Source organism: Sceloporus occidentalis, unplaced genomic scaffold (genome assembly GCF_023333645.1).
Source record: "Sceloporus occidentalis isolate IW3139 unplaced genomic scaffold, rSceOcc1.0.p SCAF_1, whole genome shotgun sequence".
NCBI lineage: Eukaryota > Metazoa > Chordata > Lepidosauria > Squamata > Phrynosomatidae > Sceloporus > Sceloporus occidentalis.
The window spans coordinates 185,016,876-185,033,234 of NW_028316981.1; the positions used below are offsets into that span (position 1 = coordinate 185,016,876).

The 16,359-nt window shown below is 39.0% G+C and overlaps 1 protein-coding gene across 6 annotated transcripts in view; it reads right to left on the reverse strand.

Annotated features, from left to right (window-relative positions):
* Positions 1–1,220: 1,220 nt before the first annotated feature.
* LOC149323034 (retinol dehydrogenase 8-like) overlaps positions 1,221–16,359 on the reverse strand; it is a 42,227-nt gene continuing 27,088 nt past the window's right edge. For 3 of the 6 annotated variants that reach the window (XM_089486366.1, XM_089486357.1, XM_089486374.1), the window contains one exon: positions 1,221–9,136. In XM_089486366.1, the coding sequence (XP_089342492.1) occupies positions 8,906–9,136 (231 nt within the window). In that variant the 3' untranslated portion in view covers positions 1,221–8,905. Of the gene's footprint in view, positions 9,137–12,835; positions 12,896–16,359 lie in introns of those variants that run through there. The other 3 variants (XR_016272367.1, XM_089486391.1, XM_089486381.1) reach the window with 3 other exon arrangements.

Sequence of the window (16,359 nt, forward strand, 5' to 3'; positions counted from 1 at the left end):
GAAAATTGTGAATTGCACCTTTCCCACAAGCTGTTTGTGGGAAAAGTGGCATTATAAATAAATAGACTATGAATACGATTATTGATTAATTAAGAAGAACAAATAAATTCAAAGCAGGCAGCTCCTGTACATGACTATTTATTTAACAGAGTATGGAGTAGTGAAATGTGCAAAACTCAGGCTGCACTCCTATAGACCCGTGGTTCCCAACCTTTTCCATACCGCACAGTGCTGGGAAATATTTGATTAATGTATTATCACATTTGAAGATGAAGTCCTTATTTCTAATTTTTGAACCTCAACTTGATTCACATACAATGCTGAGGGTGAGCAAAATGAACTTAAAAAAAATAAGCTTTTAACTCAGTGCATAAAATGCAAATCTACACTGAGCAATGAGATTCTAATTCAGAAAAAAAACTGACTGATGACTGGTGCCTTGTCACAAGCCACTCTTTGTCGCACCACCTGAAATTCAGTTTCAGTTTGCCCTTAACTGGGAAGAAGTCCCACTGAACTGCATAGGGTTTAGTTATGAGTAAACATGCAACTGGATTGCAATATTAGTATTTTGTCTTATTAAAACTAATAAATGCCCACAGGCTGGGAGTTCTTTTGGACTTAGAGATAAATACTTCCCCATCCCCCTTATCATATAAACACTTTCCCTCCGGAATGATTCACATTACCTAATGCAGTGGTTCCCAAACTGTGGTCCTCTAGGTGTTTTGGACTTCAGTTCCCAGAATCCCTGACCATTGGCCAAGGTGGCTGAAGCTTCCACTAACCTAACTGGTTAGCTTTTCTTTTTTAGATTTTTTAATTAATTCTTAACACAAACCAACCTAATTTACAATCAAAATAATATACAATCAAAGACAAAAAAAAAAAAAAAAAAAAAATCTGGAGAGAAGAAAGAAGAGAAAAAGAAGAAGAAAGAAAGACATACAATACATAGTAAGGCTCTGACTCCCCAATCCTGATTATAATGAAAAAGTACATACAAAGGGGGGTGGGGGATGCTATGATTACAAATCCAACTAGATAATCCTAATAAAATTATTAATAATCATAGCAACATATTATTAAATCACCATATTTCTTATTGCTCCAGAAGTCCATAAATGGTTTCCAATCTTTCAAAAAGCCTTCAAATGGCATATCCAATTTTATATAAGCTGCTCCGATTGCTTGTACAAAGAAGCGGGATATAAATAAAAATGTATTTATTTATTTATTTATTTATTTATTTATCCTTTAGAATCCACATTAATTTTGCCATTTGGGCTAACTTGGGGGATTTAACAATCTATTCTTCCATCAGTGGTGCTTCAGTTCATTTCCATGTTTGAGCAAACATTATTTTTGATGCTCTTTGTAACATATCGAAGAAGTGATCCGTATTTACTAACCAGTTCTTTATCCATAATGCCCAACAAAAATATTTCTGGTAACAATACAAAATTTAGCTTTAATTTAAAAAATAATAATAATATATAAATCTTAAACCTGTAATTTTTTTGCCTTTCAAGTCCTCTACATATGAAGAAAGGATCTTCCACCCCCATTTTGACATCTTCAACATTGATTTGAAACATTGTGGGCCATTTTCGACAGCTTATTTGGGGTTAGATACCATCTATAAATGATCTTATACAGGTTTCGTTTTAAATTACTGCACAAAGTAAAATGTATATTTTGGATCGCATTTTTCTCCTTACATCCATATGAATATTATGTCTAGAATTTTAGGACCACCTTACTGCGTACTTTTTTTCAGGCTCATCTTTTGTCTGTAGTTTCAGATGAAATTTATATACTTTTTAAATTATACAATCATCATCTTTACATAACTATAAGTAAACCCTATTTCCTCTAACCTCTATGATTGCATTTCTTTTCCTTCGAGTAAATCCGTCCTTATGTTACATGTAAGTAAGCCAATTAAGATCCTTGTTTTCCTTAAGAATCCTATGTCTTGATTTAAGTTTCCAGCTATCTTGTTCAAAATACAAAAGATCGTTATAGCACAACCACCTCTAATTTAAACCCATTCTTTCCTTTAAAAGGCTTCATGCAGTGAGGTAGCTAATATTACCTTAGGATAAAAATTCTGTTTATACTTATACCAAACTTCATTGCCTGAATAATATTTTCACCAAAGTCCATTCTCTCCAGATTTTGAAATAAATAGTTCTAAGAAATACGATCAAATGCATTTAAAAAATCAAAATGACTTTTTTGTCATTATGATGTTCCAAAAATTCAATAATATTCAGAACAGTACTTGCATTATTTCTTAATTGTCTTTTTGACATAAAACAAAAACCACCCTGGTCTTCATGGATATTCTCTGAAGTGTATCTTCTCAACCTGCTTGCCAAGCACTAACGGATTTAAAACAGACAGTATTTGGTGTGTCTTATGAGCCACTCTAGTGAAGAACTTGATAAGAAGATTGAAGCAGTATCTAGGCAAAACTCTGCATATTTAAAGAGGGGAAAAAAACATCCAGTAGATGTGATAATTCATTTCCCACACAAAAGAGATGAAATATTGAAAACACACTTTCAGAAACAGCTTACAATTTAAAAAAAGACTTAAAATAAATGAGAGATTAATGAAACCAGAGCTGATACAGGAACGTCCATAAGTGGGAGCCTTAGCCTCTCCATCACCCCTCTGGATAGCAAATACATCCATCTAGTGCATGATGGTGGGCTCCTGGCTAGGAGCCCATTCTGTGTGCCCATGACATGAGAAACTACCTCTGGGAAAGCTGCTATCAGTCCCTCATGCTTTTGTTTAGCTCTGAGCTCAGAAACCTGCTATGTGCCCCCCGTTACACTGGACCCTTGATAATCTGCCATTAAACTCAAGGTCTTTTCTACCTTTTTCAACAAAACAGGAAAATCAAACATATCAAAAAGTCACATCAATTCCCTCTCTGGGAACTCATCCCCTTCTTCATGAGACAAGTCCCCTCTTCTATCTGGAGCCAGATGGGAAGCAGTATTTGCTGATTCCCGAGAGCATGAGGCTGAGGACATGTGCCTGCACTTCCTCCTGGCCTTTCTGGGAAGGGAATCACTCTGACAGAAGCTTCTACCATGCCCTCCTCTTCCGAGGAGATAGAGAAAGCCTCTGCCCAGCCTCTCTACTCCTCATCTGAGGAAAGTTATAAATTCCCGGCTTCTACCCCTCCTAACTGCTCCCGGTCCTTGGAGGGTGAGTTTAAGAAGCTTAGAGCAGTGGTTCCCAACCTGTGGGTCGGGACCCCTTTGGGAGTTGAACAACCCTTTCACAGGGGTCACCTAAGACCATCGGAAAATACATATTTGCATGTAGCAATGAAAATAATTGTATGGTTGGGGGTCACCACAACATGGGGAACTGTATTAAAGGCTCACGACATTAGGAAGATTGAGAACCACTGGCTTAGAGGCCGCTTTTAAAAGTCAAAAACTCTCAGCTGAAAGAACAACAGCGCATGTGGTCCCTGACATACCCAAGCCATGGCAGCACTCAGGCAAGACACAACCGGGAAGGGGAGGGTCTGAGTCTCTGCCATGGGCCAGGAGCTTCAGGACTGGGATCCAGAGTAAGAGTTTGACGAGGAGGCAAATCTTCCAGAGAACTGCCTGGTGTTCTGTTGCAGAGCAGCCTCAGTCAACTCTCCCTGCTGAACTGCAGCCTCGGACAGGACAAAGGTAAGACTCACCTGCTGATGACACAGAGGACACAACTGCAGTCCTAAGTCCTCAATCAAGGAGGTGGGACAAAAGGCTACAATAAAGATGCTCAGCCAGGCTGCGGGCCAAGCAGCAACAGGGAAGCTCCGATTAGGAGCAGCTGGTGTCTAGCCATTTAAGAGTTGAGTCTGCCTAAGTCTAGTGCTGGAAGCAACTCATCTGTTTCATGACCAGCATTCCTGTCCCTGATACCTATTTCGAGATTCCTGCACTTCATACATCGGACATCCTGGCTTCTTTGACCCTTGGATCATGTTATTCTTGTTGTCTCCCTTGACTCGGGCTGCTTGATGAATGCCTTTCTTGTAACAGGCTCCCATAGGAAAGGACACTTTCTAGTTGCTGGTAATTTACTCCTGTTCCTGCACTATCAGTTGATGATTCCTGCCCAGCCAGCCTATGTAACCGTTTGGTAACTCAGGACACTCCCTCTAAGGGTTGGTGAATTTGAGTGAGTTTTGGAGTGGAGGAGGAGCACGACCCAATGGAAGGATTGTCTCCCTGCACTGCAGGAAAAAACCTGATTTCTTGTTTATACTGTTGTAATAATTCCATCTTCAGAAACAGATACTGAGTCTCCATCTAAATTGTGTTTGCTCCATTTTCAAGAATATTGTGATAGGATTATAATCTGAATTTTTTATTTAAAAAGTTTTATTTTTGTAAAATGTCTTTATTAAGTTAGCCAAATTCATAGAATTCTTGAACATATCTATTCTGAAAAAAATATTCATGAAGGTAGGTATAGTCTCTATAAAGTTTGGTTGTAAATTTCTCCAACCATCTATTAAATCAAAGTACTGTACACTGTATATGAAGGCTTTCACGGCCAGCATCCATAGTTTTTTGTGGGCTTTTTGGGCTATGTGGCCATTTTCTAGAAGAGTTCTGATGTTTTGCCAGCATCTGTGCCTGGCATCTTCAGAGAATGCTGGCATGGAAGTACACTGTATAGTTAAAGAAGGTTTCAGGTAGTCTCCCTTAATTTTCTTTAATGCCTTTACTGGGACTTTTAGCTTTAGTAGGATCAACAACCCTGTTCCAATCGCTCATTCAAAGCAGATTTTGTAATTCAGACGTCTTTCCCAATCAATTTTCACAAAATGTTGATTTCATTGAGGACATAAAATTAATTAAATCAAATGCATTAAATTAATTAATTAAATTAATTTAATTAAATGCATTATCTTGCCATTCAGGATGATTTCTACAATTATATACATGTACTTTGTCCAGCGTCAAAAATCAATGTATAAATCAACATAAAATACCCCAACATTTCTTTTTGTTTGCAGACACAAACACTAAGCCCATATCTCTATTCTGCAAAACTCTATACAGTGCACTCTTGCTTTACATGGGGGATCTGTTCTGGACTCTCCCACGTAAAGCAAATACTGTGCATGCTCAAGCCCCATTTAACTGAATGGGGCTCGTGCATGTGGTGGCGTGGCGGTGGGCACATGCCTCATTAAGCCTAATGGGATGCACCGCCCTTGCGGCTTTCAGCATATGCTGAAAGCCATGTATGAAGCAGGCACACTGTAGTCTCTCTTTCGTATATTAATCTCTTGAAGATAAATAATTTCATATTTAGGATTTTTATTGCCCTTCCCTCCTTTTTTTCCTGGGGCAATTTCAGTCCATTTAAATTCCATGAAGTTATTTTCAGATTCATTTTAGCAGTTGTATTAAAATATTTTATTGTTATTTCTTCTCAATTATTTAAATATGTATTTCTGAGCCTTCTTTCAACATTTTGAACAAACCTCCCACTCTCTCCAAAAAATCTATTGTATATATTTTACCTGCATAAGTGGTTATCAAACCCTATGGGACTATCCAACAAATTACGCATTTGAGCAGCTCCAGCAAGAATTTATACACCCTAAAATTTCCAACATTTTGGGAGGATTTATTTAAACATAATTATTTCATTCCCATTTATTTCCAGCCTTTTCTTACGAGTGCTCTCAATATTTCATCTCTAGTGCTTTTATTTGTGAAGTGAATTGTCACATCTCTTGGAAATTTTTCCCCTGTGCATAAGCAGAGTTTTGCATATATATTGCTTCTATCTTCTTGTCAAATTCTACATTAGAACTGTTTGTAATATACATCACAGCATTGTAGAATGCCTGTTTTAAGTCATTCAGTCTGATGTAAGAGCTCTTAATTTAATCTGTTTCCTTTGATTTTGACTCTAACTTCATAATTCTAAGCTGTGATTTTCCAAATCCTGCTGTACAATGCCCATTCTCTTTGAATTATCAGAGATACCATGTTCATGTTTGTGTGTCATCTTTGTACGATTCTGAACTGACACCGTTATCTCATTGAACTATTTTTCAGCAAGCTCTTTAAAATGATTTTCTTGTCCCGTAATCTCTAAACTTAAGTGCAGTTTCTTCTCTAAATTCCCATTTCTGTAACATGTTTATTGAAATAAAATCTGGTTAGACACTTCAGATATTAAGGCCTGAATTTTAATGAGCACAGGATCAGTTGTGGCTATCCTAGCTCTGGACATTTTCCTTGTGGCCAAGTTTAGGATGCCGTGTAAACCACTCTCTGTATATTCAGGCTTCAGGGGCCATATTTATTTCTCCTTTTCTAAAATAAGTCTTCCATAAAGATCTTTTAATTGTTTAAGTCTTAAGACACTAATTCTCTTTCTGGTTTTCAGTCCAAATTGCACATCAAATATTTATGATGCAAATTGCTTGTACTCACTCCAGCATAGTAAATCATCACTTGAGCAGGGTTTTCTCCATCCTTGTTCAGCATGGGCCATCTAAGGTCCTCTGATATTATTGTAAATCTTTGTTTGGAGAAGCTTCTCTCTAGTCAATTTTAATGAATCCTTGTGATTCTTTGGCTGTGCAGTGGGGAATGTTTTAATTTCCAGGGCATGTATTTCTAACAGACAGCTTCCCAGCCCACTCCTGGATTCCACAAGGGCAGAAATGTAATTTCCCAGATAATTTATCCAGGAAACTGCATTTGTGCCCTTGTGAAATCCTTCTGTACACTGTACACTTAAAGACAGTAAGAAATACTACAAAGCTAGGTGCAGCACATAAACCGTGATACTGTCAGCCATCTTGGCCATAGCCTCATTTTTCAGTGGGCTTCTACATCCTTATTTAACCCATAACGAAAAATATTTGAAAACAGAGTTAAAAAGAAGATGAAAAAGCAGCACAGCAATGAAAAAAAGTAAGGACAGTCCTACCAAGGGTCACTTTATTTACCAGTTTCATCCTACTCTTGATCCAGGGACATCAGGTTAAAAAAAATGTGTCTCTCCACTTATCCTCACACTTAAACCTATGAGACCTGTGTCAGAATGACAGTGAGTGGCTCAATGGGGCCACACAGCCTTCAGAGCAGTGGAATGAATGTGGGTATCTCTGATATACATCCAGCACTCTTCCACATGCTACATGAGTTGTGAGGCCATGCCGACAGGCCAATAAGGTACCCCAGACTATCCAAGAGGTGTGCTTTAGAGTCCCATGCAGTACAGCAGAAAATCCTCTCAGCCAGCATAAATTGGTGCTTTTAAAAATATTGTTGTGCTAGTGACTTCCGGATTTACACAACTGCATGCTAACACGCCACCTCTGGTAACCAGTTCCTTCATCATTGCCCTCCATTGCTCTGGACTTTCCTCTGCCCTTGAATTTTCTGACTTTTATTTATTTAAATGTGTTTATATTGTTTCTCCAAAGTTGTTTACAAAACCAAAAATCAATTGCTTCCTCTTCTGACATTTTTCTTGGTCCCATCTCCCCACTTCTAGTCTATCTCCTGTATTTTGCTCCATGGTTCCTTTTCATCTGGATTTCTTCAGCAGACATAGCCTTAATATTGGTTTTTCATTAGTAGAAGAAGTGGAAAAAGTTACTTTTCGGACTGCATCATCTAGAATCCCCCAAGTCATAATCCTATGGGATTCTGGGAATTGCAGTCTCAAAAAGTAACCTTTCTGAGCTCTGATTCTCAGGGTCACTTGAAAGGTGAAATGGAAGATTCAAGAATGGGTATAATATCTACAGCAGGAATTCTGCCAGTGTATGCTGGGAGCCAGATTCCCTGTTATATTTCTGTTTTAGGGAAGCATAAAACTGGTCTGGGAGCCAGTCAATATATGATGCAGTACAATTTGACAGCACATCACTTCAGGCCACAGATGAAGGCTTCTTCTTTGGATTCAGGAGAGGTGGCATAATTGAGTGGGAAAGCTGGCAGAGCATGGATATTTGGGTTTTTTTTTTTTTTTTTGCTTACACAAAGGACCATTCAGAAATACGACACATATATGTTGCAGTCTAAAGCGGTGCAGCCCAGAATGCCATCATCTCATTCTAATTCCTCATACAGCACAGTGTGTAGAACAGATCCAAGTAGGCAGCTACAACATGGAAGACTTGGAATTGGTCCTTTCTCAAGATATTTATGGGCCTGATTCTCTCTCATCTCTCCTTTAAAAAACAACAACACACATCCAAAAAATAGTGGAGGGAATAATGACCCAGTCAGCTCTTGCTGCTTGTCCAGGCTAGACAAAATAATCATTTAGGTCACTTCTGGTAATGAGATTCCTAAATGTTTCAGAGAAGACATGATGCTGAGGCAAGTCCCATGCAGAGCACTGGGACATTTCACTCCAGCAAGAAGACTTTGCTTGTCCTCATCTGCAGGTAGGTATTTGGAATCTCTCAAGAGGAGCCAACAGTTTCTCACCTCTGGTGCCCGAGGTGGTGGTGGAATAATAATGATGATGTCAAAATGACACCCTACTCTCACTCCTTGGAATATATGGGACAAAATCCACTAGGAAGATGCCTTGTACAAGATGTAAGGAAATAAATGGAAATGATAAAGCATGACTTTGCTAACAGATTGTGCCCCATGGATCAGTTCTGTCTGTCTCCACTCTGCCACTGAAAGACATCTTCTAGAATATAATGCCTGAGGCAGGAGATACGCACCTTGCCTCAGAATAGTGCAGCCTCTGCATCCAGTGTGTGAATGCAGTCCCTGTAGCCAGGGCTATACTTGACGCTAAACTCTCTAGGACGCCTGCAAGTGGGCCGTGTCCTCTATCCTGAGAGTGACAGGCTCTGAGGTGGGGAACCCACTTCTTCTCAGGGGGTCTTGTTATAATCCATGTCCCGTCGCTTCCTCCACTGAAGCATTTTGAGGAGGCTGAGGCTAGCTTTGAAAAGCCGATCGTGCTGGAAGATCATTTGATGGAATGTGTTCAGGGGCAGGTTCCCGCTCGGGTCAGCGTGTTTGAGGGTGGTAATGGGAGTGTAGAGGCTGTTGGTCTGGTACCGAAATGGAGGCTGCTCTGAAGTGATCACTTTCATAGCATGCTGCCAGAAGAAAAGTGGAATGACAAGTGTTAGAAATATGGCAATAACCACCACAATACCAAGCAGGGCCACCATTTTAGAATTCAGTAGGCAATGCAAAGACACTGCTCTGTGGGGAGGGCAGCTTTCCTGGTAAAATTTAAAGTCTTTTCCTTCAGTACAATAAAGGCTAAAGAGCCTGCTCCCAGTTTTAAAAAAAATCGACTTCTGTTGCAAATGTTGTTATTGGACATTGAAGACATTAACAACACAGGCTAATTGTCTTCCCCTCCACCCCAAAATGTACCCGTCCTTTATACAAAGGCCTATTTCACTGACTATGTACAACAGCCGTTAAGGAAGAAATAAATGAGCAGTGAGTTGCTGCCTCACTGTGCCTAATGGTAGGGTGAGCCCTAGTCAAGGGCAGAAAGTGGTTCCCTGCACCTCTTGTAGTTGCCCAGCCATGCACTAAGAAGATACCAGTCTGGTGAATACCTGTTTTTACAACTCTTCTCAGGTATTAAGGAAAAGGATAGCATACTAATCACAATACTGTAAACAGCTACTGGGAACTAAATCCAATTGATAGGCACAAAATGAGAATCTTAAAACTGCAATCCTATGCATATTTGCCTAGCAGTCCTATTAAAGTCAATAATCTTATTTCTGAGAATTCATCTACTGTACTTGAAGGCTCAAATTTATTAAAAACATAAACTTGACAGTTTCTTAGCCTTAGAGGATGCTAACTGCAAACCACCTCTGAAGAATTTTGCCAAAAAAATCCCTGTAATAGGTTCGCCTTAAATCAGAAATGACTTGAAGGCAAACAACATACATACACATACACTGAGCATCCTTTCATTCAAACTGTCAATGGAAAGGATTCATTTCCAGTTGCAAAAAGCTCTCTTTCTATAGCTGCCATTGTTTGAAATGAGAACCTTTAACTCTAATCTTATCTTCATCAATAATAAAATTGTCATGCTAAGGTCCATGATAAATATAAGGTTCAGTGTTCAAAGCCTTAAGTCTTTTTGATCTGAAAGGCACAAAAACAGGCCAAATTGGTTTTATTTGGCCAGTTGATGACCCTTAATCTATTTCAGGCTATAGCTCTGCTGGTACTCCCTCAAATTGGTTATAGAGATATATGATCTTCAGGTTTGAGCAAAGGATCAGTAGCATTTCTATGCATTCGATCATGTTTCTTTTCTTGTCCTTCAATGAAGTCATGCCCTATCAACAATGCTGGGAGGGAGATCACGTCTAGTAGTTTCTGCTTGAAAGTTCTCATTTCTAACTGACTGGCTGAGCAAAGGGAGTGTGCAGTAGGTTTGCTTATCGTTTTTAATATGTCTGTAGCCTAATCTGCAAACATGGAATAGTAGTTTGAGCACTGGACTAGGACTCTGGAGACCAGGGTTCAAATCTCGGCTTGGACATGATTGGCCCTGGACAAGTCATACTCACTCGGCCTCAGGAAGACAATGGTAAACCTCCTCTGAACAATTCTTGCCATTAAAACCCCATGATACAGTTGCCATAACTCTGAAACGACTTCAAGGCATACAATAACGACAATCCTAATATGCACTGTTTTTGCTTTCTTGTCAATTTAGCTGGTTTATTCTAAATACAGTATTTAGTCTCAAATAGAGTAGATCCTGTCTGATCTTGGAATCCAAGCAGGGTCAGCCCTGGTTAGTACTCATATGGGAAATGACTAGTGAATACAAGGTGCTACATTTGTAAGGAAGCAACTGGCAAAACCACACCTGAGTTTTCTTTACCTAAGAAAATTATTACTTCAGCACTCTAAATTGCCTTGAACCACACAACTGGTTTTCCACTAGCATAAACAAAGTATGGAACTTCAAAAGATTTTGTCGAAAAAATGTCAAACTATACACTGAGAAAACTAAGTGGAGCAATTTGCCACTTAAAGGCTATTCAAAGGAGGGTGATGGTAGCTCTTTCTCAGGCCCCCAATCAACAGTTAAAAGAAACTGCTTTTAACTGCTTTTAACTTTAACAAAATACTTTTTCGGGCCCAATAAAAGACCAGGGGAAGGGAGAAAGGTCAGAGAATAACATTTAAATCATGATTGCTCTCCAGAGAGTTTAAGACATGATTTGCTGGACATTTTTTTGAGGTGTTAGTCGGCGTGTGGAGCCCACCAAGATTCAGGAAGGATAAAAATAGGCCCCAGATCTTCAAAAGCTTTCCACCTCTGCAGCAATCCAGTTATGTCACTATTTGGAAAAATTGGAATATCTGTTCTTTTTGTCTCATCTTGTGTGTTCATTTTGGTCTTCCTTTTGTATCAGGATTATGTTAGCAGACAAAGAAATACAAATCGAGGACCAAAACATTTTGATACAAGGGTTTGGGGTTGCAACAGAACTTGCTAATAATTCCTGAGTATTTGTGAATATTTTGGTGAATCCCATAATGGGACTACCTATCCACAATAGTGGGATTGCATGTTTATGTGAGGAAAGAGGCTTAGCTGATGGGATCAGTGCTGCTTGCAGAGTCTACCATGTCAGAGAGGCTTTTGCTGAGGAGCCAGACTAAATGTGCCAAACAGCTACTTGGTGGCAGTAGTAATATGTCTGTGTGATGGTAACACTGGCAGAAGATCTCTCAGAGAGATTGGCAATCTCACTATCACTAGTATTGCACAGAAGAAGGCACAGTAAACACCTTTTTAATGTCTTTTATCACAAAAATCTATGATGAAACAATCCAAAATGAAACAAAAGACAGTGCCAGAAGAGGAAACTGTCAGGTCAGATGGCATGCAGCCAACTGCTGGGGTACAGCAGAGGACAAATACAAGTAGTACTATGGCTCATAACCCAACTGGACTCAAACCAAAAGGATGTTTAGCTGCTATCTTCAGAGGTGAAAATAATGTCCAAAGCTGCACACACATTATAGAAACATGGAATGTGAGAAGCATGAACTGGGGAAAGCTAGACACAATGAAATGAGAAATGGAATGAATTCCAATATTTGGGGTGAACGAACTAAAGTAGATGGGGCATTTTGAATGAGATAATCCCACAGTATTTTACTCAAGAACTGAAAATCTAAGTAGAAATGGGGTGGCATTAATAGTGAGGAGAGATGTAGCAAAACAATATAATGCAAAAGGATGTAAAAAGATATAATGCAAAGTCTGACTGAATCATATCAATAAGACTTCAGAGAAAACCAATCAATATAACCATAATCCAAGTTTATAATCCAACTACAGAAGCAGAAGAAAAAATGAAAAGATTATCAGCTGGAGCCCAGAACGAAACTGTCCATACACCAAAGCAGGACAGATGAGAAGCAAAAGTAAAAAGTGACAGAAATATACTCAGAACCCTGAATGTAACTATTCAGCCACTTGTGCAAAGAGACAAGGAGAACTACTGTAATAACAATGCAGAGAAAGAAATAATAACAAAAAAAAAGAAGAACAAGACCACTTCTGTAAGTTCTGAGAAATCAAAAGGAAACTTACACCAAGACTGGAGATGCTCTATGACCAGCAGAGAAACACATTTTAAAACCAAGTACAAATAAAAGGTGATGAAAACAAAACACCGAAGAAGAGATGAAAAGATGACGGAGTTATTCAAGAGAAGGCCATTCAAATATGAACCTACAGTTTTAGGAAGTAAAGTGGAAGCTGGACTCAGAGCACCAGGAACACATGGCACACCAATGGAGCTGCTTCAAGCTTCAGAGATAGAATATACTCTACTTCTAACTAAGACCTGTCAACAAATATGAAAAACAAAACAATGGTCTATAGATTGGAAACACTCAACATACATTCCAGTCCTGAAGAAAGGGGGGACCAGGGATTGCAGTAACCACTGCATTAATCTACATGCAAATGTTCAAAATTCTACATTTTTAAACCATATATGGAGTGAGAAATGTCCATTGTCCAAGCTGGGTTCAGGAATAGAAGAGGGATGAAGAACAATATTGAAAACATGTTGGATAATGGAGCGTATCAAAGGATTTTAAAAAAACAGCCTGTGCTTTATAGATAGCAAAATAGATTCTTATAGATCATGAGAAACTATAGATAGCTGTTAAAGAAATGGATGTGCTACAACATTTTATTGTCCTGATGTGTAACCTGAACTGGGAACAAGAGGCTACTGTCCTGACAGAATATGGAGAAACAGAATGATTACCAGTTGGCAAGGCAGTCAGGCAAGGCTGCATTTTATAATCCTATCAGTTTAACATGGATGCTGAACATATATGTAAAGCCGGATTAGATTCAGAGGAAGGAGATGTGAAAATTGGAGGAAAAAATATCAATAATTTAAGATATGCAAATGACACCATACAACATCCACAGATTCAACCATTCAATGCTTGAAAATATAAAAACAAAAATGATGACTACCGATGAATTACACAACTTTAAACTCAAGCATGAAGACACTGAAGTAGTCTTGGCTCAGTCATTAATTAGAATAGAGACTGCAGTCAAGAACACTAGAACTTAGAAGGGCAATGAAGGAACTAGAGAAAATCCCGAAGTGTTAGTCATTAAATAATAAAGTTAGGATTGTCCATGCCATCATACTTCTATGGCTGTGCAAGCTGGACTGTAAAGGAAGCTGATAGGAAGAAAACCAACTCATTGGGAATATGGTGCTGGAGAAGGGTTCTGCAGATTGTATGGTTTGCTTAAAAAGACAAGTGAATGAGTCCTGGAGCAAATCAAGCCTGAATTCTTCCTACAAGCCAAGATGATTAAACTGAGACTGTGATACTTTGGACATATCATGAGAAGACTTGGCTCCCTAGAAAATACAATAATGTGTGGTAAGTTAGAAGGCAGTAGGAAAAGAAGACCACTTTTCACATAGATAGACTCAATCAAGTAAGCTATAGCCTTGAGTCTACAAGACTTGAGTAGGGATCTTGATGACAGGGGGACTTGGAGTTCTCTCATTCATAGGGACACCATAGGTAGAAGTCAACTCGATGGCAGTTAAAAAAAACAATGACTTTTTTAAAAAATGTAATTCTACTGGAAGACTGATTAAATTAGGAAGTGTCTGTAACAGCACAAGGATATTCTTCATTTCTGTTCCACAGAACTGCTCTTGGAAAGATTCATGACACAGTACATATTATCCTTATACTAATTGCGAAATCCATATTGAGACTACACCTTTATTGCGACAATGAAAAAGCCACAAAGTTCACCATACAAACTTTCAAAACACACAAGGACCCTCTTGCATAAGCTTCCATGATGAATATACTGCTCCATATTTGTTTGAAGTGGCTCAACAGTGCTGCAGACAAGAACTACAAGCTGGACCTTATGCAGTCTGTCATGCTGTGGCCTGTGTTTGTGGCCAGTGCTGGATGGAGTTTTCTAACGTCCCCAGACAACGTTCCTACCAGATGGTGGGGCTCTTGTTTCATTACATTAGCCCTTTCTCCTAAGACTGAGCCTGAAAGCAGCTCATAGTAAAACAGATTTCAAAACAAACCAAGCATGCAACAAATACTTAAAATAATTTCATTTAAAAGCACAACTTTAAAGAATGAAAAGCCTGCCCAAGTAAAATTATCTTTCTCTGCTGGTGAAAGACAAGAGAGTGCGATAACGTAGCTTCCCCTGGGTTTTGCCATCTCTTCTTGTTTCTTAATTCTGTCTCTCCTGCTTCACTCTTATCTTCAGAATAATTAAAATGGATTCAGTGCAGGAAAGTATGTCTTCAATAGGCATGTGCATACATGTATGCACACATACACACACACTTTACTGCCTCTCTGATATATTTGTAACTCCCAGATGGGACTAGAAAGCATGAGCACGCTCTCTCTTTCTCTCTCTGCAACTCAGCCCAACCAGCAGATGGCAACAGCTCAGTGATCACCCACTGAGCACACATATCTTCCACCTCAGTTTCTACTTAATTTCACAAGAACTGGTGCCCTTTCTTCTGAAATTGATCCTGTCTTCAGTTTCTGCTGCCTAAAAAGGTTAATCAGCACTTCAAACGTATTTAGATTCCCCATCAGTAACTATGTCAAATTACCTGAGAAATTCAGATTCACATCTCTCTTGCCATATCAGGGCATCTTTTTTCTGGAATACTGTTCAGTTGTTCCTCACACACACACATACACACTTTTCCCCCTCTTTCTACGCTGGGCAGAAATAAATAATTTAAAGAAATAAACTGGTTTTCTTTCCTGTGACTACAGACCATGTTTACTATTTCTCAACAGTGCTAGCATACTCTAACACTCCTCTTGCTGAATATGGGGTATTCATATTTACTATCTAGTGTGGAGCATGACTGGAAGTCATGATGAAGACCTGACATGTATTTTTTTGTGGGGGATCACAGTGACCCAAGGAAGGTGAAACACACCAGTATCAGGGTCACTTGATCTAGGGCATCCCCAGCCTAGATAGAACAATAGGTTCCATAGGTTAACATGACACACAGTGTTGCCAATTTCGGGTGAATTCCCCAGAATCCAGGGAATTTAATTAATTTCTTTCCCTTCCTCCTGCTTGGTTATTTTGCATTTCTGAAAGGAAAGGAAAGAACAAAGGAAGACATTTGTAAAACTGACAGAAACCAAAAGCTTGTTTTCCCTGTTTGAAGTTCCCCTCCACTTTCTCTGCCTGTCCAGTAATCAAAGGTTTGCTTCAGATCACATAAATGCATTCACACCTTGGTGTTAAATATCACTTAAGTTTCCAGGACCAGTTTGTCTGTTCCCTGGAAAACATCAAAGCTTTTCCCATGCCTTTCTGGGTTCAGAGACACTGCCCTGAAGGCAGGAAAGATATAAAACCCCCACTCAAACTTCAACTATATTGTTCACTTTTTCTAGGTGTACCCTTGGATCACTGTCCAAATCTCTAGTGTTTTTCTATGTTCACGTTTTCCACATGCACCCTTGGATGCTGTCCTAATCTTAAGCTTTGCTCTTTCTTGGCATTCCTTTGGTTTTGTCCAGGTTTTCAATGTTTTTTCCTCACATTTGCTTTTTATTGACATCTTTCTACAGATGGCCCTCTGCCAGACTGGTAATTTTTCCCACTTAACCCTTAACTGTCCTCTATCCAAGTTTCAACTCTCTGTTCCATAGTCTTGTGTGAATCTTTGGTTGTTTTGCTCTGTTCTTGTGTGTATGTGTGTATCTTTTCCACATTTCTAGAGGAAAAACCGCTTATTTG